This window comes from Trichoderma citrinoviride (genome assembly GCF_003025115.1).
Source record: "Trichoderma citrinoviride strain TUCIM 6016 unplaced genomic scaffold BBK36scaffold_2, whole genome shotgun sequence".
Taxonomy (NCBI): domain Eukaryota; kingdom Fungi; phylum Ascomycota; class Sordariomycetes; order Hypocreales; family Hypocreaceae; genus Trichoderma; species Trichoderma citrinoviride.
In genome coordinates this window covers 1,700,161-1,727,568 of record NW_020194710.1, presented here as the reverse complement: position 1 = coordinate 1,727,568, position 27,408 = coordinate 1,700,161, and the positions used below count along the sequence as shown (strand labels likewise).

Genomic DNA, 27,408 nt, shown 5'->3' with positions numbered 1-27,408 from the left:
ACACGATTAGCTTTTCGCTGCAACACGCTCCCGCCGACGGCGAGGCTGTGCTTCCGTTGTCAGCTCGAGATCCGCAGCGTGAAGCATCTGCGCAAAGCATCTGGAAAGAGGCAGCAGAAACCGGAGGCGTCGTGGGCGGCGTTTCCCTTCGTTTCGTTTCGTTACTTCGCCCATCTCTTCTTCGCCTTTTATATCACGTCGCAGACCGGCAGTCGGCCAACCTTCTTCCAACCGCCACGAAACTTATTGCCTGTGACCACTCTGTAGCACGTGGTCGATGTCGGCATATCCAATGTTTCCCTTCACGCCTGAATAACACCGCTTGAACCACTACACGAAAAAAAGCCCTGCATCGCCCGTCATGTCCGGACCTAGGGAGTCGGCTTTCCTGCCGACGATCAAGTGTTCGTCATGTGGCATGCAGGTGGAAATTTCCATGATGGGAGAACACGCGTGTCCTGGGCCTGGGCCTGCTGTCGAGCGTAAGCTTCAACTTGTTGTCGCGGTTGAGTAGTCTTTTTGTGTGCTAAGCTCGATCATCTAGTATCACCGCCTCCCGACAGCAACGCCAAGTTCCAAGATCCGCCTCCCAGGTCAGCCGACCGTATACCTGGCCCCGTCGATGTCGGCGCAGCGAGTACGATCACCCCAACGACCTGAATCCTCTTCGATTGGCAGCAGAATACTGACCTACAATAGACAAGATGTACATGGCGCCAGGCCCGTTGACCCCAGTGAGCCAGTCTGGAGGTTCGCGGAGTGTCTCACCGGCGACGCCGTCCAGACCGTCCTTTGCCGACCAAGCAAGAGACTTCTTCTCATTTGGCGGTGCTAAAGCGGACGGGCCCGCGCAGGCACCCAATAAACTCGACGTTAATGGCCATCGCAGCTCGAAAAGCGTGGCCGCTGTGACATCCACACCAGCTTCCACCAAACCCCTTGGTTTCATGGAACGCATGAACACCATTGCCCCTGGGCCGTTCGATGCTACCCAGCGACCTTCAACGTCCCACGGGGCCTTCCCGGCAAAGAAGGATTCGACCTCTCGATTCGATATGCCTGTATCGGCAGAGCCCGGGCCTATGAATGAGCGACCAGGAACGAGCAGCTCCAGTTTGTCATCTGGAAGCAGTGGCGTCCCATCCACCCCGCAACAGCCCCGGAGGAACAATTACGAAGGATTTGGTCCACCATCGGGGCGCGGGCTGGATCCCAACGGCATGGCGCCGCCGATGAGAGCTGAGACCTTCCCAAGACCATCGCCGGGCGTTGGCGAAACCCCCCGACGACCATCGTATGCGAGTCCGAGATCCGGTGCGTTGGCTTCCGGGGCGGCCCCCGAAGGCGAGCGACGACCATCACTGGCTCCCGACACGTCGAGAAAACCTCCGCCGCGCAAGAGCCTCATCCCCCAGCACTTACCGACGGCCTCCCTCAACTTGGCCGCCGAATTCGGTGCCAGTAACCCCTATCACAACTCTACAGACTCTGCCTCTTCAGGCTACTCGACGTTTAGCAACCAAAGTCAGGGGACCGCGCAGACCAGCCCGGCAAGGTCCGAGGTGCGCAACAGCATACCGGATGCGCTCAGGGTAAGGTCGCAGGACAAGCCGCGGCCATCCAATCTCCGACTCGACCCGGCAGCGGAGATCGCCCCGCCCGCTCGATCCCCTGTGCCGCGATCGCCGTATCTCATTCCGGACGGAGATGAGGAACGCGATGATCCGGCTATCCAGTCTGGCCTGGGCCAGCAGCCGTTTAAGCCATACAGAGCTTTTAGCCCAGCCCCTGCACCGAGCCAGGAACCCACGCCTGAGCCAGAGCTGGAATTGGGACCCAAGAACGAAAGCTCTCCTAAACAGCCTTCTCCCAGACAATCTGCCCCTAAACAGTCACCTCCCAGGCAGTCTCTTCCCAGGCAGTCTCCTCCCAGGGAGCCAACTCCCGTGCAATCTCCTCCTAGGCGATCCCAGCCCGCACCAGCGGTGTCGCCTCCCAGACAATCACCTCCCAGACAGTCCCAGCCTGCACCAGCGGTTTCGCCTCCTAGACAATCGCCCCCAAGGCAATCCCAGCCTGCACCGCGGGAATCTCCCCGAAAGGTATCCGAAGACCGGAAGGGGTCTAAGGATCTCAAAGTTTCGTCTCGTGGCGACTGCAAAGCCTGCGGACAACCCATTACCGGCAAGAGTGTCTCGTCGGCTGATGGCAGATTGACTGGAAGATACCACAAGGCCTGCTTCGTCTGTGCCACATGCGCGAACCCGTTCACCTCGGCAGAGTTTTACGTCCTGAACGACAAGCCATACTGCGAGCAGCACTATCACAAGCTCAACGGCAGCCTGTGCGGAAGCTGTGGACGCGGTATCGAGGGGCAATTCCTCGAGGATGAGTCTCGAACCAAGCACCACCTGGATTGCTTCTGCTGCCAGGACTGCCGCCGGCCGCTTGCAGATGGCTATTTTGAGGTCGATGGCAAGGCCTATTGCGAGCGAGATGCCCTGAGGAGAACTCAGCCGCCACCGCCACCCAACCCCTACCCTCGGGGACCGATGCGAGGCGGCTACGGAGGCCCTGGAGGTCCTGGTCCACGACCGGGCTACGGCCCTCCTGGACGCATGGGACCGGGAGGCCCAGGAGGTCCGGGACCTCGACCGGGCTACGGTCCTCCTGGCCTACCCAGAGGACCTGGTCCGTATGGTGGACCGCGACCGGACCGTCTCGGTCCCGGCATGGGCCCCGGCATGGGCCCTGGCATGGGCCCTGGCATGATGGGCCCTGGTATGATGGGACCCGGCCTCGGTCCACGACCCAAGATGAACAAGAGGATGACACGATTGGGCATGATGTAAAATGCCTAGCGTCTCTGTCCGTCTGTTTCCATGTTAATGTCTTAGTATCACCAGCAACAATCACTCTGCGGAGCAGAGAAGGACATATCCCCACAAACCCTCTTCCCCGGAAATGTTGGAAATCAATGCATAATCTGTTTGTTTTTGGTTTATATACCCAGTTCTTTCTCGCTTGTTTTTTCACCGGCGGTTTCCGGCTGGGTTTGTTTGGTGGATATATCTCTTTTTTTGGTTATAATCCAAGTCATGCTTACGAATGAATCCGATTCCACATGCGTTCTTCAGTTCATGTTGTTTATCTATATCCTGTCCTCATTATAGATGGCGTTTTTTCTCTTTTTTTGCCCTGGATGTACCGACACTTCTAGTGATTCCTTGATATTGAAACTGAACTGAATCATATCGAATAGATGTGGAGGCTCTCCGCAAGCCGGAGGGGGGGAATTATGTATGTTGGGGTCTTGTAACAAGTTTATCTCATCTCCTTTTTTGTCGGCAGATACTATACCGATCTTTGAGGTCGTAATGTCTACTATAGAGCCTAGTATTGACGTCCACCAGTGCGCCTAAGAACTGAATGTAAATGCTGTGACAACCGCTACAACTGGCCAAACCCCTTGTTAAAGATTTGCCTGCTGTCGGAGAAGTCGGTGTTATAGATGAAAAATTATCCGATGGTGACAGGGAAAAGGGGAGCCTGCAGCATGACGCTGTGGCTTGCCGTCCGGTGCCCGAATCAGTTCAAGCTTTGAAAATACTAGCTTCAAGCCTCGATTCGTAAAAATAGATCGAGGCTTGTCAAAAAGCAGATCTATCAGAAGACATTTGTGATATCATTGGAATGTTTTGCTTCCTACTATTGAAAGCGAGTTCTCGGATGACACGTGCCAGTAGTATGTATCTTGTACGCAGCTGGTGGTGTTTTTGGATCGTGGGAGACGCTTGAAACAATGGGAGGCGATGATGTATGTAAGCTGTCGGAGAGCTGGAATGAGTGTGTGCGTGGTGCAGCTGATAGTTTGGTCTTTGCTGTATAGTAAGTGTCACTTTGACTCGCATTGGATACTTAGTTGAGTCTTTCAATGTCCATTCATCCTAAGTGAACTTCTTGATATGGCATGTATAATAGGGGATTGTGGGGTTTGGGAGGTAATTTGCCGTGCATGAAGCCGGTCAATACTATCCAATTCCTCCCATCTGCAGCTTCCTACTGTATGTACCTAGGTAGGTTTGGGGGGGCCATTGGCGTGCATTGTCAGACCTGCGTCGGGCGGTTTCTTTCCTGTCCAGATTCGAGTTTGTTGTTGGCTGGCTTTGCTGGTCGGTAAGAAACACGGCCGTTTTTGAAATCGCCTTCGCTTGTTGGCGAAGCGAAGAAGAAAAAGCGTGTGCAGAATGGATGGAGAAAAGAAGGAACATGAAGTCAGGTTGAGCCTGTGGCACGTGGGAAACTCTGCTTTCTCCCTTCTTGATTTTCCTTCATATTTTCTTTTTATTTTCCCCCTTGAATTCTAAGAGGCTTTTAGTCTAAATGTCATTATAGTATATGCTTTCTGGGGGCCGTTGGAATGGAGGGCGGGTTATTATGGGCTGAGGCTGGTCCAAGAGCATGTTTCTGTTCAGCTGAGAGCCTTGATTCTTTTTGTATTCCTGCGATAAATAACGCTATGGACTCCGTAACTGTGATAGCAGCTCATAGATAGCTGAGACCTGGATCTTTTTGACTACGATTGATCGTCAGGAGACGTTCCCTCCTTTTGATGCATTGAACGTCTATCCAGTTTGCCAGTGCGGGCCGTTCTGTGGGCACGGAGCTGCAGGTGACGAAATTGCCCCTTGAGCCAGAGGGGCCACTCACTCACTACCTTGATAGTAGGCACGCGTTTGTTGGCTGAAGCAGAGTCGGCAAATGGAGCGTCGTGACGGACAAAGCGTTTGGTTTGTGTCGGGGAGGAAGATGGGAGATGGGCCGACGTCTTACGCAAACAGCGGGCGAGTCGGTTGCTGGATTCACGGGCTTTAACGGGGTGGTGCAGAGTTTGTGTTCTACACCTTAGGTGCGTTGGACTGAGATTGTGCGATTCCTTCTGTTGAGATGGATGCTTGAATGGAAGAGATCCGGCATTGGGCGCTTGAAACTGTCCAAGAACCGTTAAGGCCGTGATTCAACTCGGCTAGTTTGCGAGTACAGAAGCTGACTGAATGCACAAAAAGGTTGCTATCCTCAATTTGGCAGGGATTTGCAGCACAAATCGCGGTCAAGCTACCTCACCGAGCATCGCGCGCTCAAAACCCCTGCACTCAATGTACCGTACTAGTAGGGGTCACGAAAAGCTGCGATCTTGACCTCTATAGGCATGGTTGCCAAGAGTTGTACAGAAAATCCGTGAATTTTACTCGACAACGAGTACAGAAAAAAAGTGTCTGTACTCAAAGCTTCTGTACTCAATCTAGCAAGCAAGGCGATGTACTCGCTGTCGCTGCAACTTGCGCAAGCCCTGCCAGACCTCTCAACCTCAATCCAGCACCTAGAGTACGCCTGTAATAACACTGCTACACATCTCCCAGCACTACAAAGCCTCTTCATTACGCAGTGACCTCAGACACAGCTATACTGCCTTATGATATAGGGTATTTGGTAAAGCCAGCAGACGAAGGTTCGGTCAAGCCAGGTTGCAAGGATCTGTGAAGGTACAAGATGCCCCGACCCACAGGAAGAGGTATCCCATTCAGCCGGCTGACTGGGAAAGCAGCCGAGTTGAATCAGGGCCTAAACGCGTAGTCTCTTCATGCCCCCTGGCGAAAGGGAAGAATACCTTACTGGAAAGAAGCTATGGAACTCTAGTACCTATCTATGTACAACTGCCAGTTATGGAGTGGCACTGTATGGATTCGATCTCCATACTCCTACGCGTAATCCTCCTGATCGACGGCATGAATCTGGCCTTGCAGCACCTTGTGGGCTGGTGGCTGATGAGAGGTTGAACCGGAGCTTGCTGTGGCAAACGCCCACTACTAACCCATTTGCCCATCATCAAATGCTCCCCCCCCTACTTGTACACTCACTGCACTGTAGCCACTAAGACGAATCCACCCCGCCGCAATTTTGGATCCCCGCTAGTAGAGTGACACTCGCGCGATAGAAGCGTGCTGGAACTGGAACTTGTGGCCACTCTGCGTCAAAATTGACAGGTTTGCAGAGGCTCAGGTTCCCCTAATTCGAACTTCAAGTCCATTCAGGCGCATTTGGGGCGATCTAGAGGCAAAGAGCAGCTACAGCGGACCCCCCAGATAGCGCATCAGGCCCGTTGCACAGGGCACTTGGACAGCCAATCCCTCGCCATTTCCACCGTGGCACAACATCTGCCAGATTGCGTGTGTGTGCTGCTTATCCTCCGAATCTTTCCCTCGACTCGTCAATCCCTTCCGTCTTCCCTCCTTCTTCAGACTACACATACGTCGCGCCTTGTCTGGCTCCCTCTGCACAGCAATCCCAGAGGCTGGAATCGGAGCAGACATTCGTTTTCCCTCTTCTTTACTCCCTTTCGTCGTGTTTTACTAGCCCCTTAGTCACTCATTTGAAGAACCTGTTCTGCTCTCTTTCTGCGCCCCGCGACGGTGAGACCTCGACATCAGAGCCAGCCTTGAGCCCTCACCCGTTCCTACGATTCCACCAACAGAACAGGCGCATCCTGTCCGATTCTTCCTACGCGCGCACGCCGTTGGTCGCTGCCGGCAAAATACATCAGACGGCAGGGTTACGCCAGCACCAGCTGCGTCACTCGGTCGCAACAGTCGCTGGCAAACAAGGCCGCTCTTGTGCGATTCCGCAACATGCAAACTTGAGAGAGCTCTGGCAGCCCGTAATCAAGCTATATATCCTGCAGCACTCGACGGCTCGGTCCAGTGTCGACCTGTTCCCGTGACACGTCAAAAAGTAATCTGTTTCAGACGAAGCCATCGCTTCGAGGGGATCCGGCACCATGTTGAGTCCCCATGCACGCCGGCCTAGAGTGAGGTTCATCCTCCTCATCATCTTCGCCTCCGTCACCTCCTATTACCTGCTTTTCAGCGGCCCGACTCCGCGCTTCAACCTTGTGCCCTATCAATCAGAAGCGCCAGAGACCAAGGGCGACCAGGCCCTTCCTTCGGGAGCGCCTGAAGTCTCTCCTGCACCCGCAGCCCCCTCACCTACCAACAGCAACAATGCCCCGGCCAAAGGCGAGAGCGATGAAAAGAGCAACGATTCTCCCGCCAAAGACGAGGACGATGGTTCCATCCAAAACGGCAAGCCGTCAGCTGAAGAGAAGCAGCATGACGACCACCCCGACAATGATGCCCCCAAGAACGAAGCGCCCAAGCCGCCTTCAGATGCCGACAAGGAGCAGCAAAAGCCACTCAATATGGATCTCGAGACCTATAACAAGGAGGTAGAGATGCTTGAGTCTTGGGACATGACGATCGAAGAGCTGAGGAAGTGGAAAGATCCCACTGACAAGGAAAACTACGACGACGTAGCTCCCGGCTACGAGACCGATGGCCAGGGGCGAGACTCGGGCACCATCAGCAGACTCCAGCATGAGAAAGACATGAGGAAGATGTGGAGATACGCTTATAAAACCACAGCAGAGTGAGTTTTACGCTACCCGGCTTTTTCTGTGACGTGCCAAGCTGACCGTATTCGCTCAATAGCCTCGAGTCCTCCAACAAGATCTACGGTAACACCCTTTCGACCCTCGACTTCAAGGAGAACCGTACCGAGTCTCTTCGACGCAAGCTCAAGGAGGGCAGCGAGGTGACTGTGGACTTTAGCGTTGATAAGCCCGTTCGCTTCAACCCGTACCCAGACTACAACAGTGACGAATGGAAGAAGCTCAAGCACGCCCCTCAAGTCGCTTGCAAGGGCCCGACCGGAGAGCCTGTCGAAGACTTGCTGGTTTTCAAGGGCCGCCCGCACGACTTCCCCGAAGCCAAGTTTGGAAGCTATGCTCTGTTTGACATGGATCCCAACATTTGCTGGGAGAGAGATACACGCCTCGGTCCCTATGGCCTCCTGCAACAGACCAAGAAGGTTGGCGGCGAAGTCGAAATCATTGACTGGGACAATGTCAACTGGGGTGACCTTGTGCGACGCTGCGTGGAATCAAACGCTGCGAGGTTCGATTTGACAAAGGAGAAGAAGAACCCGTATCTGGACGTCTATCCCGGCCTCGTCAAGCCTGCAGCTCCCAAAGACGAGGGTGCCAAGGTCGGAGAATCGAAGAGCGCCACCGATGCTCAGAAGGATAAGGAGTCGCCAGCCGCCGCACCCGTCAGCTTGGACGACAAGACGACCAAGATCAAGATCAAGGGACGGTCACCGGCTGACCCAGGCGCAGAGACTGGGGCTGAGGAGACCAAGTATGTCAAGGAAAAACGATCTGCCATCCTGCTGCGTTCCTACACAGGAAAGGTCTACACCGAGAACGACAAGCAGACGATCCGCGCCATGATTAGCGAGCTTTCGCTCAAGTCTGGCGGCGAAATGGAGGTTTTCCTCCTCGTTCAAGTCAAGGACAACAAGCTCAACCCGTTCGATGACGACGAAGTCTACCAAGATATTCTGACGAAGCACATCCCCCCGGAATTCCATGGCATCACCGTTTTGTGGAACGATCAGCAGGTGTGGGATATTTACACCGAACTGAAGGACGAGAATGAGCGAAGTGTCCACACGGCGCAATGGCTCTCTGTTCAGAAATTCAGCCAAGATCACCCCGAATACGACTTTATCTGGAACTGGGAGATGGACTTCCGCTTCACCGGCCACCACTATGAGATGCTCGACAGTATTGGCAAGTTTGCCGCCAAGCAGCCGCGTCGAGGTGCCTGGGAAAGGAGTGACCGGTTCTATATCCCTGAACACCACGGCGATTACGACACGACCTTCCGAAAGGAAATCGAGGAGGCTTATGCCGGTGACACCATCTGGGGCGCGCCCGAGCTGCCGTTCATCACGCCCGTCGGCCCCAAGCCTCCCGTTAAGACGCCCGAAGAGGATAACTACACATGGGGTGTGGGCGAAGATGCCGACTACATCGCCCTCGGCCCCATCTTCGACCCTGTCAACAGCAACTGGATCATCCGCGATAATGTTTGGGGTTATTCAGACGCAACGCACAGGGCCCGTGACCTCCCTCGCCGCACCACCATCGTCACCCACTCTCGCCTCTCGAAGCGCTTGTTGGATATCATGCACGTGGAGAACTTGCGTGGAAACCATGTCGCATCCGAGATGACTCCTCAGACTGTTGCCCTGCTCCATGGCTTCAAGGCCATCTTCGCCCCCCATCCCGTCTTTACCGACCGAGACTGGAACGGCAAGTTTCTCCAATCGTGGTTCAACCCGGGCCCCAGGGGAGAATCTGGCGGCTATGGCAGCCCGTTTGGCTGGGGCAGAGAGCGACGATTCCAGGGTCATTCTTGGTACTATCGAGCGGAGCCGCCGAACCGAATGTACAACAACTGGATGGGCTGGATCGACACTGGTATGGGAGGCGAGGCGTGGGAGAAGGAACACGGACGACCTTGCCTACCGTCCATCTTGCTGCACCCGGTCAAGGATACCAAGCCCACTAAGGAGGGCCACAAGACTGGCTTCGAGCTCTTCTACGGCTAAGGAGTTCGATATTGCTCCGAGGTTGAGCTCATTCATTCCCCTCCAGCTCCGGTTCAGTGCATGTCTATCTGACTGGGCTTCACTCTGGTGTGGCAGCTGCTGTTTCAACAGTTTTCACCATGCCGTTTCTCCCTTTTATTCTTCTTCTCTTCTTCTGCTCTCCCTATTACTGTCCTTTCAGGATACCCCTTTATGGTTTTCTCACTAAAACGGCAACGGCTGCCGCCGGGTCGAGCAGTCTGCCGATTAGGTAGGCGCTTTCAACAGGAGGAAGGATGTACTATGATTGTTGACAAACGCAAATGTTCATGGCAACTTGAGGTAACGTACGTGGAAAATGGGCGAGATGCGAACAAGCCCGGCGTTTTATAGTTTCTTATGATGGCACCGGATGGTTACTTCCTGTGGTTGTTGATGGTTACTCTACGTTATTATTTTTTGCATGGCGGTGTGATGAGGTGAAGGGAACTTGGCCTTGTGCGTGGAAGAGAACACGGACGGAGTTTTTGTCTTAGAGAATTGCATCATGTCTTGCCGGCCCTGTTTCCGCAACAAGACAGGGGATGAGGCTGAGGAGGAGGCAGGTTGAGGTTGATGCTCCTCTGAATAATGTTTTGTAAGAATTGATAAGGAAAAGTGCTCCTGCAAAAGCGTGCCCACGTGCCTTGAGAACTACAAGCAATATCTGAAGGCTTGAAGAAAGGAGACAGGACGTTCTTTGGAACTGTATCATCGTCCTCAAAGATTACAGAATCCTGTGAGAACAAAAGGCTCATGTTGCTTCATGTCAAATCCATTGCGAATCGGGGCCGGATTAACTCGGCGTGCCCCACGACTGTTACCGCTAGATGCATTGTTGGATCTTGCTTATTATTCCAACTCCGTGTGAATTTTGAATCGGACCTGTTGCTCTTCTCATACAGGCTGATAATGGCCACATTGCGCGTCGAATGGGACTCTCTCATTTACTGACACGAATAAACAACACACTCAGTAATGATTCGGCATCCCGTCCATCGTAGAGCTCTTGTTCCACCATCCGGGTGAAGCGGGCCTTGTTTTCTAGAGGGAAGCAATGCGTTTATCCGACCTCGACTCACGATGAATCCGTTTCCCAGCGTGAGTGCACATCTACAACCCCCTCAACCCTTCCTGCTTTTTTGGCAAGAAAAAAAAAATCAAATCTAACTTGATCGTGGATATTGTAATTGCCAGACGCCCACGCCGCGACGGTTTTTGTTGCCCGGGCGAGCGACCCAATCGTCGTCGCAAACGCCGGGTGCTGCGCCGCCTCCGCGATTCCAGTCCACGCCGCGGTTTGGCTCCTCTTCGGCGGCTAGGCCGACACAGCGGAGGGAGCTTGATATCGAGGAGTCTGATGAGCAAGATGATGATGATGACAAGTCTGACGAGGAGGAGGTTGTGTATGAGTCGAGTCTGTCGGGGGACGAAAGGGGGGCTGCTGCGGCTAGTTCACGGCAGCGTGTGCTTGAGATTGAGTCCGATGCTGGGGTTGTCTCTTCTCAGCAAGACGCCTTGTCCGACGGGGAAGATGGCGATGGGAGATTGAGGACACGTTTACGGTTTGACATTGAGGAGGAGAGCGTGGGTGAGAGATCTTGGGAGGCGGAGATGGGGAGGGGAGCGAAGAGGCGGAAAGTGTCCATTTCGCCGTCGCCGTTGCTCGGGTCTCCGGGTACGAGGGATGCGGAAGAAGAAGAAGAAGAAGAAGAACCTGCACTTGGGCTTCTCCATGATGAGACCGACGCAGACCCCGAAGAAGACGGAGCAGCATCGGTGATGAGCATGGATAGCAGCGAGGGCTCGCCCATAACGATGCGCAACTCCAAGGCCCCTCGCCAACCCATCTTCCAGCCGGCACCAAGGTTCAAGCCCCTCGACGCCGAAGATATTCTTAGCGGAGGTCTTCCCGCGGTGTTTTCACCACAGAAGAGAGGAGCGAGGTATGTCTCTGGAGGGATGGCGGCTCAGCTACAAGGATGGCTTTCAGAAGTCAGGATGTGGGACGAGAGCAATGACATGGCCGAGTCGTCGTCGGCGGTGCTCAAGCTGCACGTGGAGCGGATTCGGCCGGGGAGGAGAATGTATCTCGTGGACGGGCGTGTGTTGTTGTCCTCGGAGGAAACATCTAAGAGATGGATCTTGGCTGGGGAGGGAAGACTGACGGGACTGGGGAAGAGGGCGGTGGTGAAGGAGGGGAGTGTGGTGGTTGTTGGGCAGCCGATGTGGGATGTTGAGGTGGAGGGGGAATTGTGGAATGTTGCTTGCGAGTGGAGTGTGGAGGGGACTTGAGGCCAGTTTGGAGTAGATTTTGTATCTCATGTCTTGGAGTTTTGTTGGATGTTCCGTGGTTTTGCGTATTTGGGGGGTCGAGTGGTGATGATGCATCTAGGCAGTATTTGCATCAAGCGCGAATGAGGGGCCAATTGAAGTTGTGCACAACCACTCATTGCCGTACCCTGGAGCTCAGCAAACAATCACCGTGAACCTCAACTGAGCCTTGCGAAAAAGCGAGTCTATCCCTCTATCAACTACAATCTTCTCTCATAAAAGCTCGCTTGAAATGATATACCCATCATGATACGACCATATATTGCCGGAACGTTCGCCCCAAGGCTGAGATTAGCCTTCCCACAAAGGCAATGTTTCTCATCTGGGACTACGAGAAAAGCTTCCGACCCGCTGCGGATACTGTTTTGCGGCTCGGATGCCTTCAGCTGTGAATCCTTGCGGGCGTTGCACCGGGAGCATGAGACGAACAGCGGCCTTGTCGAGGCGTTGGATGTGATGGTATTGCCGCCGAGGCGGACTGGCAGGGGATTCAAGGAGATCAAGGAGGGTAAGGCTGTATTTGCTGCCTTCTGAAGATGTGATATGGCTTATGTGGCATATGTATGCTGATGAACGAGACACAGTGCCGTGTAAGTCTGTTGCAGAGCATCTGGGACTAAGGATACACCAACGGGAGACGTTTAGAGGCTGGAATGTAGGTTTTTGTTTCATACGGTTTGCTATATGGGAAAAGATGCTGAAACGCAAATATATATAGATGCCGGAAGGGACCAATCTGATTGTGGTCGTCTCGTTCGGACTCTTTGTGCCCCCGAGGATATTGAAGTCTGCAAAATATGGGGGATTGAATGTTCACCCGTCACTCTTACCGCAGTAGGTTTCTTCATTCCCCCCCCCGTAGCCTTATGATTCGATAAGACAGATCTGAGTTGACGGAGTATTACTGCAGTCTACGGGGACCAGCTCCCATACATCATGCCATGATGCGCGGAGACGAATACACGGGCGTCTCTCTTCAAACGCTGGACAGCAAAGCTTTCGACCACGGCACCGTCCTCGCCCAGACACCCTCTCCCGGCTTACCGATACCGGCCGATGCCACGCTCCAGCAGCTCACAGACAGCCTCGCCAAGGTAGGCGCAGAGATGCTCGTCCAGGGACTGCGAGACGGGCTGCATGTGCCGCCGTATAGGGATGCAGGGTGGATGGCCGAGCAACTACTTGCCGAAAACGATGATGACGAGCAGCAACTGGTTCACGCGCCAAAGGTTGGCAAGGGGGAATCACAGATCAACTGGCTGGAGTGGAAGCCCTTGGATTTTGAGCGGTTTGTTAAAATCTTTGGTACGGTTTGGACGCATGCGAGGAACGACAAGGGCAGGTTCAAGAGGGTGCTTTTCTTGGATGCGCAGAGCGTGCCGCCTGCGGAAGAGGTGGCGGGGAGAGAGGAGGAAGCGGTATTTCGGGTCGTTGAGGCTGGGGGTGAAGGGAGGGAGGTTCAGAGGACTGTAAGGGTCGATGATGAGCGTGATGCGGTCTATGTGCGGACGGCGCAGGGGGGGTGGGTGCGTGTGAGGAGTGTCAAGGTTGATGGGAAGACGACGCAGACGGCGAGGATTGGCCTGAGGGAGTTTTTGAAAAGATGAATGAATAACGAAGCTGGGCTGTATATCACTGGAGGCACAATGCGTGATACAAAGTCACATCCGGTACCAGAGCATCTCCAACCAGCTCCCTATCTACGGATACCTATAGAGATAATGTCTTTAGATACGTTCGAGTGGAATATAATGAGAATGCAAGCATACGAGCCATCCACATGAAATGCGAGACAGCACCGGCAAGCCCTACCTTGGCAGCATTCAGGAGTTCGCTCCCTCGCAGCTATACCTCGTATTTGCCAAATGAGGCAGCGAGAAAGCCCAAGCTGGAGAAGCAAAGGAGATGAGAAGCAAGAAAAGCGTACGATGCTATTCAGAACCTAGCCAAACACGAAGAAAAGGGCCTGCCACGCATGCAAGGTTGCTGGCCTCACCCCTCTCAGGCGCAGGGGATGGATGATGGCGAGGCGAATGGGCTCCCGGCTGCATACAGCCGTGGTACGTGTACTCGGCAAAAAGCTTGGGCGTAGAGAAGCTGTTTAGGTAACTTCTTCTGGGACCCGGACGGTAAGGTATGATCTGGCTGATTCCTAGTAGCAGCATTGGAAAGAACTTTGAACAAACGATCGAGTTTGAGGGCGAGTACTCGTATTGGAGGGTTCCCCTGAAAGAAGCCTTGGAAGCAGAAGACCTCGATTCCTGGAGTGGAGTTGACACTTCGAATACGTGTAATTCGCACCCAGAGACAAACCATCCATGTAGAAAGAGAAGAAGAAAACAGAATTGCTCAAAGAAAAACTTGGAAGTGGGCTTTGCTTTGCCTTGTTCTGTCTCCACAGCGGGCGATGTGTTTCCTGGTTCTTCTTCACCATCGGGCTTCTTGCTGGTGGCTCCCAGTGGTGGTGCATGAAAACGAAGCTGTACTGTAAGGGGTTCAAGGTTCTCTCAAGCAGCGACTGGATCCAATGGTGGTGGTGAAGGTGCAGCAACTGAAACGCGGCTGGGGCAGACGCAGGTGGAGGCCCCCTGGTTCGCTGGGCGGGCTGGCCAATCAGCGGCGGGCCTCGGTGCTTCGGGGATAGGAGAGCATTGAGCCTGACGGGCGCCCGGGTTGTTTTTGGCGCCCTGAAACATCCCGGACGTTGTTATGGAAGGTAATGATAATACTAGTGAGTGAGTGGTGTGTCCGACGGATGTACGAGTGAAAAGTGATATTGACCGGGAGTTCCAGTTGATGCTTGTGGTAGGTTGTACTTGTATATACATACCTTACGTACAACAGCCTTGAAGAGATCAATCGGAAGCGCGGGAGCCAGGATTCCGTTCGCTTGGGATTCGACATGGAAGGAACGTTGGGAGGATGGAAATGAACGACTGCATCAGCATCAGGAGATTGCACTTGCATTCTGCATCTGTCATGTCTAATGCTGTGCACCTCACACCATCAATCTTTGTTCATGCTTGTCCATGATACTCTTTCCTCTCTGAAAGAAGAAAAGCCAGATTGTTTACTGTGTTCCGCCTCGAAACCGGGGCCGAGATGCTTCTCGCGGGTCGTCTGAGATGCATCGCTGCGCCAAGATTAACGCGAGGGCCAGTCAACCAGTCTCTCGTCCTCCACCGGGCGCGGATCTTTCTGCAAAAAGACAACAAGTTCAGGATATCACAGGGCAATCTCAAGTCAACCGCAGACTCGCCACGCGAAGCACGGACAGCAGATACATACGACCAGTGACCTACGATTCCATGTCCCCTCGTGCCGCCCATCCTGCGTGGCGCAGCGTTTCGGCGAATACACCCGTGTGGGACTTGCACATGCCGTTGACAGGAGGTGCCCACAGGAACCAACGACTCGGCTTCGCCAGGCACAGCGTCTGTCCATTCTGCAGCGGACGTCTGGAGTCGGATAGGCCGGAGCGTCGAGGCAGAGCTGCGTCTACGTGTACTCGTATGTACAGCTTATCACAGCGGCATCACCTCTGCGCACTGGCAAAAGGCGGCACCTGGAGCAGATCCTGGTACGCAGCATGTATCTCGTATCAAGCACGCATTGGCCTGGCACCCTTATGCCGGGGATATCCCGTTGAAATTGAGGGTGATTACTCCGTATGGAGAATCGAGTCCAGATGCTATCGCCATGCTGACATCCTGGATGAGAGCTCGCCGCAGGGCCGGAATTGACTTGCCGCCCTGAAAGCTGGCGAGGCCTTGTCGATATCTCTGCTGTCTGGTATACGAGTATGGGCACCCCTCCCTATTTCACGCCGTATACTGTATGGATGCAAGGTGTGGCAACCAAACAACTGTTACCACCCAATACCGCGCTCCGTACCCGTACGGACTCGGACCTTTCTTGATCGAGCAAGGGTGCTGAAGAAATCTTCAAGGAAGTTGAGAGGTCCAGAATCAATGTTTCGCCCCTGGCACCATGCAGTTCCTGCATTAGCGGCTCCGTCGTCAGAAGGGGGGATGGGATGATTCACCCTCTGCAGACTGCACCGCACATGGCTTTCGGTACGAAGCAGGACAGCAGTTCATGCTTGGACAGAACTGCCATCCTGGGATAGCACGGTAATACCTACATGGTATTATCTCGTAACTGGTCTCCTGAATGCTTGGCTCCCGCGTCGTGATCTCGAAATTTTATCCGCGGCTTTTCGAACTCGACTTGGTTCCCGCTGAATACCTCTGCTGGTTCCAATGCTCAGCATCGGGCTATCGGACTGCAATCTCGCCATGCTATTTCTGTCTGTTTTGTCTGCGATCCAAGGCAGTAGGGCTCGTGTCCGTTGCCACTCTGGTTCGGCTCCTCTCCCGGATCAGCTGCCTGATTCGCTCCCCCCATGTTCTCTTCCAGTGAGTGATTGGACAGAGCCTTGCTGTTTTCCACACGCCCAAGATGGGTCCATGCCAGCAACAACCCCTGATCTTTCTGGCTATTGCGCGCATATGCTCGATACGGATACCCCCCTGATTCTATGGGATCTGACAGTGGGCAACAAGGACTCCGCCCAGCCTAGGAGGCCGTTGAGGACTCACTTACAGGCCGTAACATTGTTGGCCTTGGTTGCATGAGGCATTGCCGCCCATGGGCAGCCTTCTCGTAACGGATACAGGGGTGGGAGACGTTGCTATCTAAAAGAAGGACGACTGCCCACTTCAAGCGTCTCATTCATGCTCCTTCGTCGTCCGTTTTGCTCTTCCCATTAACGACAACTTTGAGCTTGATGCTCGTCCTCTGACGTATCGTACGTCCAAAACACACTCATTCCAACCGAACACCAAGAGAAACCAGCCATTCATTCTAAACGATTCGAGATTCAAACAATCCTTAACTGTCGAGACGACTTTTCGAAATGCCTTCTATCAACGCCCTTAGCGCGGCCTTCCTGGCTGCCGCTGGTAGTGCTGTTGCTACTCAGTTTACATTGACCGATACCTACGATCACACCAACTTCTTTGACAAGTTCACTTTCAACGACGTACGACCCTCCTCATGTTATATGGCTTCTGGCTGGTTTAACGCAATGCCTTGCTAACGATCTCTATATTTAGTCGCCTGACTCCAACTCGGGATTCGTCGTCTACCAGAGCCAGGCCGATGCTGTGTCTTCGGGCTTGGCCAAGATCACCAGCAACAACGAGGTCTACCTTGGTGTTGACCACAGCACTGTCCTCAAGGGCGCTGGCTTCCCCGGCCGTAACTCCATCAGACTCGAGTCCAAGGCTTCTTACAAGCACGGCCTCATCGTCGCCCGATTCACCCACCTGCCTACCAACCGCTGCGGTAGCTGGCCTTCCTTCTGGACTCTGGGTGACAGCTGGCCCAACGATGGAGAGATTGACGTGTACGAGGGCTGGAACAACATTGTCAACAACCAGCCTGCCTTCCACGTCGGCGACAGCAAAACCTTTGGTCAGTGCATTCTCGAGAGCGCTGGCCAGACGGCGTCTGTTGCTACGAGCAACTGTGACAACACCTTCCAGAGCCCCCCTAGCCAGTACCTCAACCAGGGATGCCAGGCCACCGATAGCAATGGCCCTTGGGCTTCCAGCAACGGCGGTACCTGTAAGTGAACAACTTCACCGTACTCACTGGGCAACGTGCATATATCTGACTATCAACCTAGATGCCATTGAGTGGACCAGCGACTACATCAAGCTGTACAACTGGGCTCGCGGCTCCGAGCCTGCCAACCTGGCCTCGGCCACGCCCGACACCGCTACCTGGGGTACTCCCGCGGTCAGCCTGCAGAACTCCAACTGCAACATCGACAGCCACTTCAACAGCCAGCGCATGATCCTCGACATCGACTTCTGCGGCAACCCCGTGGGCACCCCCGCCTACTGGCAGCAGGGCTGCTCCGCCTCCACCGGCCAGTCCACCTGTGCCGACTACGTCGCCAAGTTCCCCGGTGACTTTGCCGAGACCTTCTTCCAGATCCAGGACATCCGCTACTTTACGGAGGGTGCTAGCAAGCCTGCTTCGTCCTCTGCCGCTGCTTCGTCGTCGGTTGCCGCTTCGTCGTCTGTCGCTGCCTCTTCCCCAGTCGCCGTCCCGACGTCCGTGATTGCCAGCCAGCCCGGTGCCCCTGCCTACCCCGTTCCTGGGAACAGCACCACTGACTACTCTGTTCTCCCCACCGGTGGCGCTTACCCCGTTCCCCCGAGCGGCCCCGAGACCATCACCACTGATATTACCGTTGTTCACACTATCACGAGCTGTGCTCCTGAGGTGACCAACTGCCCGGCCCGTCACTCTACCCAGGTCATCCACACTACCATCCCTGCTCAGCAAACTGGTTCTGCGGCTCCTGTCGTTTCCTCTGGTGCCCCTGCTGCTCCCAGCGGTGTTCCCGGTGCTCCTAGCCCCTCATACGTTGTGCCTGCTGGCCCTGAGACCATCACCACCGACATCACTGTTGTTCACACCATCACCAGCTGCGCTCCTGAGGTGACCAACTGCCCGGCTCGTCACTCTACCCAGGTCATCCACACTACCATCCCTGCTCAGCCAACTGGTTCTGCGGCTCCCGTCGTTTCCCCCGGCGCCCCTGCTGCTCCCGGTGCTCCTAGCCCCTCATACGGCGTGCCTGCTGGCCCTGCTCCTTCAAACGGTCCCAGCGGTCCTGAGACCATCACCACGGCCATCACCGTTGTTCACACCATCACCAGCTGCGCTCCTGAGGTGACCAACTGCCCGGCTCGTCACTCTACTGAGGTCATCACCACTACGTACCCTGCTCCTCAGCCCACCGGTGTTGCGCCTCCGGCTGCTCCTCCTGTTGGTTCCGCTCCCGCCCCTAGCGTCCAGCCTGCTCCTCCCGTTGCCCCGGTCCCGGTGCCTAGCTATCTGCCTGTTCCCTCTGCGGCGCCAGCTCCGGCTCCTCCTGCTGGCTCTGCCCCTGCTGCCCCTGCTGGCTCTGCTCCTGCTGCTCCTGCTGGTTCTGCTCCTGCTCCTCCGGCTGGTTCTGCTCCCGTTGCTCCGGCTCCGGCTCCCAGCTCTCAGCCTGCTCCCCCGGTTGCCCCGGCTCCGGCCCCGGCTCCTCCTGTTGCCCCTGCCCCTGCCCCTGCCCCTGTGGCACCCGGCAACGGCACCGTTTCCACCCTGATTTCTGTCCCTACCGGCCAGGCTCCGGCCCCCTCCAGCAGCGCGGGCTGCACTGGTATCGACTGTCTGCCTTTCCCCAGCAGCGCTACCCGCACCGGCATGAGCACCCTTGCTCTCGTTGGCGCCGTGGCCGTTATGCTGTTGTAAGTGGTATGATTCTGACGAGAGAGGATAGATGAGATGAGAAGAAAAGAGGAGGATTGCATTCAAAAGCTCTGGTCAAGTAGCTACAAATTAATCAAGGCGTTAGTGTTGGATACTAAGTCATGTGCCCCCATATTGAATGTGGGTGGACGTATATACATTTATAGAGTTGGATCCGCGGATCTATGTCATACCTTCTGATAGTTACAATTTTACCATTTTTCTTGTCTTTTTTACAAAACTCGAGGGCCTTGCACGAAATGTGTTGTAGTTCAGTGGTGTTGAATACCGTCAAATTCATGATGCTATAGAATACGGGACCTCCCAAGCAACTACCTACCTTACCCAGTATACCCAAAAATGAAAGTTTCAAGAGCTCCGTCTCCAAACCCCCTTCACTCCTCAGGATCCTCAAGGTGCGTCTCAACAGCCATCTCCACCTTGCCATCCCCATCAGGACAATACCACGCCGTAATAATCCTCACCTCCCCCTCTCTGAGCCTCTGCTGCTGCCGCTCCCCCCCACACGCCGTCTTCGCAAGCTGCACGAGCCGCGCCCAATGGCCCCTCGGAACATTGGTCTCCTTGAGGCGGTCGCTCAGCACGTCGTCGGCCGAGATCCAGTACTGGACTTTTGCGGGCGTGGACCCGTGGGCGGGCTGGATGGAGATGCGGTGGTAGTGGCTGATGCTGGGTAGGGTCCTGCTTTTGGAGGAGGACGGGAGGGAAGAGGATGGCTTTGAGGAGAGGCGGAGGGGGGCGGTGGATGCGGTTGAGGGGTGGGGGGAGAAGAGGGGGGCTGGGATGAGGTTGCGGAGGGAGTAGGGGGTTGGGTTTGAGGGGCGGAGGGGTGGTGAGGGGGGCATCTTTGGGGGAAGGGGGGGAAGAGAGTGAGGGTGATGGGGAGGGGGTGATGGGGGATTGGGATTGGGGTCTGTTGTCGGGATTGGTGGTAAGGACTGTGAGAAGGGTTTGAATGTGGTTGTGATATGAGAGAGTGTAGTTGGGTTGGGTTGTGATGGAAGGGAAATGGAGAGGGTGTCCGGGAGGGAGATGATGATAATTGATATAGACAAGGCAGAAAGGACCTGATGAAGTTGGACGTATGCTGCGTTAGGATTGTACCGCGAGTGTTCAAAATCTGAATTTGGAGGAGAGGAACAGTCCAGGGACAAGACAACTTGCTTTGAACATCACGAAAAAGGGGCTAAACTCGTTCATTCATGAATCCAAACATGGAATGGGAGCAAACACATTCTGAACACAAACAAGGCGATAGACATAGAGTAGTTCAACCGGGTATCGAAAATGTTTATTCATCACTGAGATTTAGTTTCAACACAAGCGCGTGCGTATCCATTCAGCCCACTTACACAGATCCTCCAGCCGTTCAAGCGCCTTTCCAAGATCCTGCCTATTCAGCACCTTGCTCCTCCCGCTCGCAACTTGGTGTTCAACAACGTTCTCGTTGACGATTTCCACAACGCCGCCTTCGAGAATGCGAAGGGTAATGTCAATGGTGGAGTTTTTGACGGGGAAGACGACTTGTAGATATGGCAATGGATGAACCCATATTATGACATCAATGTCCATGTCTTTGCCGGTCTTCCTCTTTCCGCGCTTGACGCTGCCGTTTGATCCTTGGTCTGGTTCCACCTTGACATTCTGTCCTGCTTCTTTTGCTACCCCGTTGTTGAGATCCTCATCATCGCTCGATTCCAGGAACGCTGCTAGTTCATCCTTGATCGTTTGTGTGGTAGCAGGAGGAGCACTCGTATCCTTGGCCGGCCTTGGCAAGGCCTCCTTTGTTCCTGGCCCAAAGCTATTGTTCAGCAATATAGACAAGAAAGCATACTGCCGTAGGAGAGGAAGCATGTCAATGAGCTGGCGTGGATGCGAAAAGGACATCTCAGTGACTTCCTGAGAATAGATTGGCTTATAGACAAAAAGGGTATTGTGATGACTCCTGGTGAAGGACTGCCCCTGCTGGTCGAAAACAAGAACGTCCCGCAGGCGTGTAACCGTCCGAGGTTCACTGGGGTCTTGCCTGCTGCCTGCAGATACGGGGAAGAACAGGTCATCAAACGTCGGCGGAGGGAGAGGTCGCTGACCAAAGTCGTTTGAATGATTCGGATTAGGCGGCGTGGAGTTGACATAGGAGTAGAGCCTCATGCAGTCGTTCTGCGGAAGGATGACGGGCGGGTCGAATGTGACGGTAAACGTCACTTGAGGTAGAGTCGAGAGATGCATGTTAAGCACCTCCATGCCGCTGTTCTTATTCCCGTCCGACGATGGAAGCGAAATGTTCTCTGGCTCCTGCCAATCAAGGATGGGGATGTTGGTAGGGTTCAGTGCTTGGTCCTGCTGGTGGAGATCCTGCTTGACCACATCCTTGGAGATCCAGTCTTCAGACACTCTCACGGGGGACATGCCGAGTGATTCGATGGGCGCGCAGCCAATCAGAAGCGACCAGACCTTCTCCTCGTTCTCCGAGAACGATGCCAGTCTGTCGTCGGAAGGCGGCACGAATCTCAGTTCCTTCCAGTACTGCAAAGCGAGGCCGACCTTGTTTCGTGCATGCATGACAGGATAGCCGTGTCTCGTACACAATGCAGTCAGAGACAAGTACTGATCCGACTTGCCGGCCACCTCCGGCTCTTTCCGCAGGTTTGAGAGATCCCATTGGTGCAGTCTATCCAAGCTTGTAAAGATGCCCGCCAAGGCCTCATAGCAGTCGAGGCCTGGGATGACGCTGAGCTTGTCCAGGTTGGCTATATACCCAAAATTGGAGGCGAACTTGTCCAGAGTCTTTGTCAGGGGGCTTTGGTTAGGACCGAGCTTCAAGTCTGCTAGTAGAATATGGCTAGCCGACTCCATATGCGCGGCGACTGAAGTTGCTGAGCCATGGTAAGTTAGTGATACGTTTTGGACAATGTTGTTGTCGAGTACAATGTCGACGGCAATGGCAGAGCCTGCAATTGCCAGTGTCTTCGTCTTCCGTCCGTCCGCCGCCGTGTGTTCTTCGGAGAGTAGTTCGAGGCCGAGGCGCTGAGCAAGTCGTTCCAGGCCAGCTTCGCTGACGAAGCCCTTCTTCTGCTGCGGCGGCACGTCAGCTTTCGGGATCTTGGTGTCTATAGGGAAGCAACACACAAACATTCAAGAGTTTGAGAATGTTATCCAGCCTCTTAAGCTTGTCATCCTCAGTAGCAAACACGCCCAGCGTGTCCAGCCCGCCGACATGATCGAGGCCCATATCAAAACTACCGCCAATTCCCAGTGCCCCCATGGCGGCAGCAGTCGAGGGGCTATCGAAGTTCAGAGCGCCGATGCCCGACTGGCCCATCAGCGTCGACGTGGCTGGCGATTTCTTAACTTGCTGAGGCGACGAGCGCTGTCCGCGAGGCGAGAATGCGGCCTGGGCGGGATTGGAGAAGGGCGTCGAGATGGGAGGCGTGGCTCCGGCAATCTGCGATGGCGTCGGGCCCTGATGCGACGGTGTGCGGCCCTGCTGCGAGGGCGCGTGCCTCATGGGCGTTGGGGTCGCCATTGTGAATCGGGGTGTATGTTTCGTAGCTGAGCTGAAATCCTACGGATCGTGAGATACGAACAGGACAGAAGAGAGTTGAGGTGCTCGGTATTGGGAAGGTTGAGAAGCCGAAAAGGCGAGAGCGCCGTTTGCCTGTCGGTCAGCCCTTCGATTCCATCAGTTACGAACCCATGAAAGGGTACATGCGGTGGGTAGAGCAAGCGAGTGACGATGAACCGGTGGCTCCTGAAGTGGTGCGTGAAGCTGTAGTTTCGAGCTGGTGGTGGTTGAAGAGGTTGAGCTTGAGCATTTCACAGCCTTGTGCCGGCCCGACAGCTTAGCGGCAGAACCCACTGAAAGAGGGTACTTGGGCCCCCGCAAATTTGTGGCCTACAGGCGAGTACTGGACTAGCCTTCTTGTTCTAATGGGCGAGGCTGCAGTTCCATGATTTCTCTTCTCTTCCGCCCAAGATTTCGGATCGCATCTTGATGGCATCGATTGGAAATGCGGCCCGGCAGGTTCGGGACCGGGTCCTTAGCGAACGATCGATACGCGTGCTCGTGACGCCCACGCCAATCACCTTTGCCGAGCGCCGCTCCGTGCTGCAGGTGCTGGAGCAGTATGGCCCTGTCGAGTTCTTCAAGATGACGCCCGTAAGGCCCCGTCCATCCAAGATCGCATACCCGGGACACATGAAGCAAGATCTAGCTACCTAACCAGGCAATCTGTGGAATCATCATGCAGGGCTATCATGCCAACTTCGTATCCATCACCAAAGAGTCCACGACGGCAGAGCGATTGGTTGCCAGCAGCCCTCTCACATACAAAATCACGGAGCCTGTTCGCAGCGCCGTGGAAGACATCTACGTCGCCGATCTAGACGAACCCGAGAGCTTCAGCACAGCCCAGCCGACGATAACAGGGGAGCAGAGGCGCAATGCGAGCCCGTTGCCCAACGGAATCAATCAGAGACCGGAAGAGGGCCTGAAGCAAGGGCAGCGGGAGTTTATGCTGGAAATCTTCCCTGTGCCCGAATTCAACCACAGATTTGCCATGGCCGGATCACTGCTGCACGGCTCCTGGCCTGAGGGTTACGAAGGGGATCAGTCCTTCATCGCGACGACACTGCAGCAATCGCTGCCCAAGAGCATCGCCAGCAAGGGCCTTGTGCACTGGATGGTAGGTCCAAGCCCTCGGATGGTGGCTCCAGACATCAGGCCAAAGAATCCTCGCAAGGAAAGGAGGCTGCAAATCAAGGGATGGCTGCCCAGCCTGATGAAGAAGGGCACGACTGAGTAAGCCAGCGGGATCGTCGTTTGCGATATTACTAGATGCGCGCAGGGCTGCTGCAACGAGGAGGAGGAGTACAAATTACGCCGGCCCTTGTCGCAACGCTGGTCACGCTGAACGCTTGTACTGTACATCCAAGTACGGAGTACAATGGAGATGGCGACACATGGATTGATTGCAAGAGGCTGGTTGTCGCACACGATGTCACTCCACTCCCAAATCTCAATGTCTCAAAAGGTGACGCCAATTAATTTGCGAAAAAAACCAAGGCAGGGAAACAAGCATCGGTCAAGCGGCGGTAGGGCGGCGGAAGGAGAAACAATTGAAGTCTTTGCGAAATGGAACAAAGCGCTCGAAAACAAGAATGTGATGGAGGATGGACTATTGCCCAATGAAGAAGTCGATGATGATGGATCTGCGCTCTCTTTGCAACTGGAACTGCTCAGTTCACAACGTACGAGGTACGGCATGTACAAGTCGGGCCATCATCATGTGCGCATAAGGTAACCATGCTGTAATCTGGAACATACGAGACGGCTCCATCGCCGATGATGTGGCCACGCATTCGGGGGGCTAAGGGGGCTTGGGGGACTTGGCCCGACGGGGATGCGCAAGGCTTGAACCACCAGAATCATCGACTTACGTCACGAGGGAAAAGCCATCCAACGCGAGCTACGACGACTAGCACAGCCCATGACACCGTCGTGGTGGTTGTGGCCCAGGGCAGTGGCGCATCACCTCCAGATTCCGCTTGCTGTGCCGCTGCTGTGCTCTCACCTCACCTCACGTTGTCTCACGATCAAAAGGAGTGCTTGCTTGTTGAGCGGCTCATGTCTGGCCGCGGCCGAGACTGGAGACGGGGCGGAAGAGAGTCCAAGCTGCTCAAGCCTTGTTCCATGTGATTTTGACAGCAGAAGACCTCCAGCCGCGTCTCGGTTCAGACCAGACCGCCACACCACGGCCCCTGTTCCAAGTCGAATCGGGCTTGGCCTGGCACCAGGCAGACCCATGCTGTGGCTCCAAAAGCAGGGCAGCGAAGCCACCCGGCTCTACGTCACCCGCAGCTGCTCGTGAACCCTCGAGGCCCTGGAGCCGTGATCCGAGCGAGCTGCTCTGTACAGTAAGTGGTACTACTTACGAAAGACTTTGTACAGTCGGGCCTTGCGCGCAGGGGGAAGCGGTACCCGGCTTGTGTCTTTGACCGTGTTTGTTTGGAATCTTTCCACCGTTACACAAGGGAAACAAAGCTTCTTTTGAGCACAGTGCCATGGTTGGCCCGAGACATCTGACGGGCGGAGCTGAGCCGCCAGTTGAAAAAGATTTGCATGAGACTTGGTCCAAGCATCGTTGGTGTTGCGAAGCAATGCTTCTGCCGCCTGTGTGAGTGAGCACGTATGAAGCTGGGAAGTGCTGAGTGCTGAGGACATGCAAGACATGTTATGCCCCGGTTTGTCGAGGGCATCACCTCCCAAGTACCGAAGGCTTCTTCTCGTCTCTCCTTGTCCATTCACACGACTTGTACGCTCGTGGCATCGCGCTAGCCAGGGATGATTCGCGTTGTTCCCCCCATAGACCAACAATCTGCTAGCCGGGGGTGGATCCTGATGCCCGTCCACGCATCGCATCCAGACACCCAAGCCCTGCCCATCGCAGAGACCAGAAGCCAGCACAGGGCACCGCTTGGCAGCTCAGTCAGGGTCTAATTCGTTCGTCTCCATGACGTCGCTGCCCTGTGGCACCCAACCTGCCGTCGGCGGCCGCTGCGCCCTCGTGAGACAACTCTCGAGCCGTGCGCTGGCTTATATGCTGACCACTTTCCCTCCCTTTTTTCTGCTGTCCCCTTGCTTTGACCACTCCCTTTGACATATCTATTTGTTCACAGCCAGACCTCTCGTTTTCCATCTTCCGTCTCCATCCAGGCTTGATCCCATTCACGACATCAATCCCACGGTTGGAAGCTTATACCATCTCAGTCGTACATCAGCGATACTACATACACAGCTGGTCCTCGAGGACACAACACACCTACAACACAGTAATTGTAGCTTGACTCGAAACTCTTCACCACCATGGGTGTCGGCACATTCTTTCACTACTTCGGCACGGTGCTGCTGCTCGCTGCCACGGCGCTCCTCATCGTCGTGTCCGTGACCGCGCCCGTCGTCAACGACCTCTCTCTCCTGAAGATCAACTTCAGCGGCAGCAGCTCTGTGGACAGAATAACATTTGGTACATTTGGTTACTGCATTCAAAATTCAAAGTACGTATTTTCTTCAAACCACATCAACTTCCTGACGACGACGACGGACCATATCAGGGGGAGCATAGCAATGCTAACATCTTCATTGCAGTGGACATGATACATGCACCCACTCTCACGTCGGCTACCAGGGCACCGACGCCCTGACGCAGGTCACCTCCCTCAACTTCTCCAAGTCGGACCGCGACGGCTTCAGGATCCTCACAAAGGTCATGATCCTGCACCCCATCGCCGCCGGCCTCACCTTCTTGGCCTTCCTCCTCTGCCTGGGCACCAGCTTCCTCGGCTCTTTTGTCGCCTCCCTCTTCTCCTTCCTGGCCTTCCTCGCCACCGTCATCGCCATGGCCTGCGACTTTGCCGGCTTCGAGATCATCAAGCACGCCGTCAACACCAGGGGCCCGTCCAACGTCGAGGCCCGCTGGGGTCCTGCCGTGTGGTGCATCCTCGCCGCGGCGGCGCTGACGCTGATTGCGACCATCTTGGTGTTTGTCACTTGCTGTGCTGGTCGCGTCAAGAACCGCCGTACTCGTCGCAGCAAGGCCGAGTACTAAAGATGGGGTTGACGTTCCTATGCCTTTGCTATAAGGCCCAAAACAAGAGTTACCTGTTCGGGGTTTGACCCGGCAATTGTTATGGAAACGATTTGAAGCCCGTCCTAAAGGAGAGGAGCGAAAGGGAAAGCAAAAAGAACGAAGATATGAAGAAGGCGAGAACATATGGATATGAACGAAATGTCTTGTTTTAGGTTGCGCGTGTTTGCCAGCGAGCAAGGGGAAAGTTTGTTGATCATGATACCACCCAGGGGGCACGTTAGGCTGGAGGTTGGCTCGTGCCGGGACCTGAACGACTTGTCTCTTTTATGTCCTTTACTTTACATAAACCTAGTACTTAATACTGTAACGACCAATCTTTTATATACTGAATCTTAATACTCGCGGAACATGACTGTTGATGCGGCTGCTTTGAATAAGAAGACTTCGTTCATTTTAGTTGGTGCAGGACATTGTGAGAAGGGTACGTGAGAGACCCGACTTCGTGGAAAAGCTTTGAACTGCAGTCTATATACCACACGACATTGGCGTAGCTCCATCTTCATTATGTCGCCAGCCAAAGCATCTTGCCGATACAGATGAGAGACGAGATGTTGCCCCC

General features: G+C 54.7%; 8 protein-coding genes across 8 annotated transcripts; 7 read left to right on the top strand and 1 right to left on the bottom strand.

Moving 5' to 3' along the window:
• Positions 1-361: 361 nt before the first annotated feature.
• On the top strand, positions 362-2,852 carry BBK36DRAFT_1166007 (hypothetical protein; the record flags this gene model as incomplete). Its single annotated transcript, XM_024894847.1, has 3 exons — positions 362-482; positions 545-604; positions 700-2,852. The coding sequence occupies 3 exons, from the start codon at positions 362-364 to the stop codon at positions 2,850-2,852; spliced, it is 2,334 nt and encodes a 777-aa protein (XP_024753092.1).
• A 3,936-nt stretch (positions 2,853-6,788) lies between these two features.
• Positions 6,789-9,510, top strand: BBK36DRAFT_1188433 (hypothetical protein; the record flags this gene model as incomplete). Its single annotated transcript, XM_024896578.1, has 3 exons — positions 6,789-7,015; positions 7,247-7,482; positions 7,545-9,510. The coding sequence occupies exons 1-3, from the start codon at positions 6,836-6,838 to the stop codon at positions 9,508-9,510; spliced, it is 2,382 nt and encodes a 793-aa protein (XP_024753091.1). The 5' UTR covers positions 6,789-6,835.
• Positions 9,511-10,611: 1,101 nt separating this feature from the next.
• Positions 10,612-11,472, top strand: BBK36DRAFT_1090855 (hypothetical protein; the record flags this gene model as incomplete). Its single annotated transcript, XM_024889022.1, has 2 exons — positions 10,612-10,629; positions 10,726-11,472. Coding segments are annotated over 2 exons (765 nt in total), but the record flags the coding sequence as incomplete, so codon positions are not given.
• Positions 11,473-12,108: 636 nt separating this feature from the next.
• On the top strand, positions 12,109-13,469 carry BBK36DRAFT_1111459 (Formyltransferase; the record flags this gene model as incomplete). The annotated part of the gene is made up of 5 exons (XM_024889705.1): positions 12,109-12,370; positions 12,447-12,517; positions 12,581-12,696; positions 12,773-13,256; positions 13,320-13,469. The coding sequence occupies 5 exons, from the start codon at positions 12,109-12,111 to the stop codon at positions 13,467-13,469; spliced, it is 1,083 nt and encodes a 360-aa protein (XP_024753089.1).
• A 3,311-nt stretch (positions 13,470-16,780) lies between these two features.
• Positions 16,781-17,919, top strand: BBK36DRAFT_1097286 (glycoside hydrolase family 16 protein; the record flags this gene model as incomplete). The annotated part of the gene is made up of 3 exons (XM_024889102.1): positions 16,781-16,906; positions 16,980-17,493; positions 17,555-17,919. Coding segments are annotated over 3 exons (1,005 nt in total), but the record flags the coding sequence as incomplete, so codon positions are not given.
• A 2,595-nt stretch (positions 17,920-20,514) lies between these two features.
• Positions 20,515-22,726, bottom strand: BBK36DRAFT_1188412 (hypothetical protein; the record flags this gene model as incomplete). The annotated part of the gene is made up of 3 exons (XM_024896577.1): positions 20,515-20,790; positions 20,866-22,275; positions 22,334-22,726. 3 exons carry the CDS (start codon positions 22,724-22,726, stop codon positions 20,515-20,517), a joined length of 2,079 nt encoding a protein of 692 aa, XP_024753087.1.
• Positions 22,727-23,194: 468 nt separating this feature from the next.
• BBK36DRAFT_1188409 (hypothetical protein) lies at positions 23,195-24,070 on the top strand (the record flags this gene model as incomplete). The annotated part of the gene is made up of 2 exons (XM_024896576.1): positions 23,195-23,359; positions 23,427-24,070. 2 exons carry the CDS (start codon positions 23,195-23,197, stop codon positions 24,003-24,005), a joined length of 744 nt encoding a protein of 247 aa, XP_024753086.1. The 3' UTR covers positions 24,006-24,070.
• A 1,995-nt stretch (positions 24,071-26,065) lies between these two features.
• On the top strand, positions 26,066-26,807 carry BBK36DRAFT_1156323 (pali-domain-containing protein; the record flags this gene model as incomplete). Its single annotated transcript, XM_024893914.1, has 2 exons — positions 26,066-26,256; positions 26,348-26,807. 2 exons carry the CDS (start codon positions 26,066-26,068, stop codon positions 26,805-26,807), a joined length of 651 nt encoding a protein of 216 aa, XP_024753085.1.
• Between the last annotated feature and the right edge of the window lie 601 nt (positions 26,808-27,408).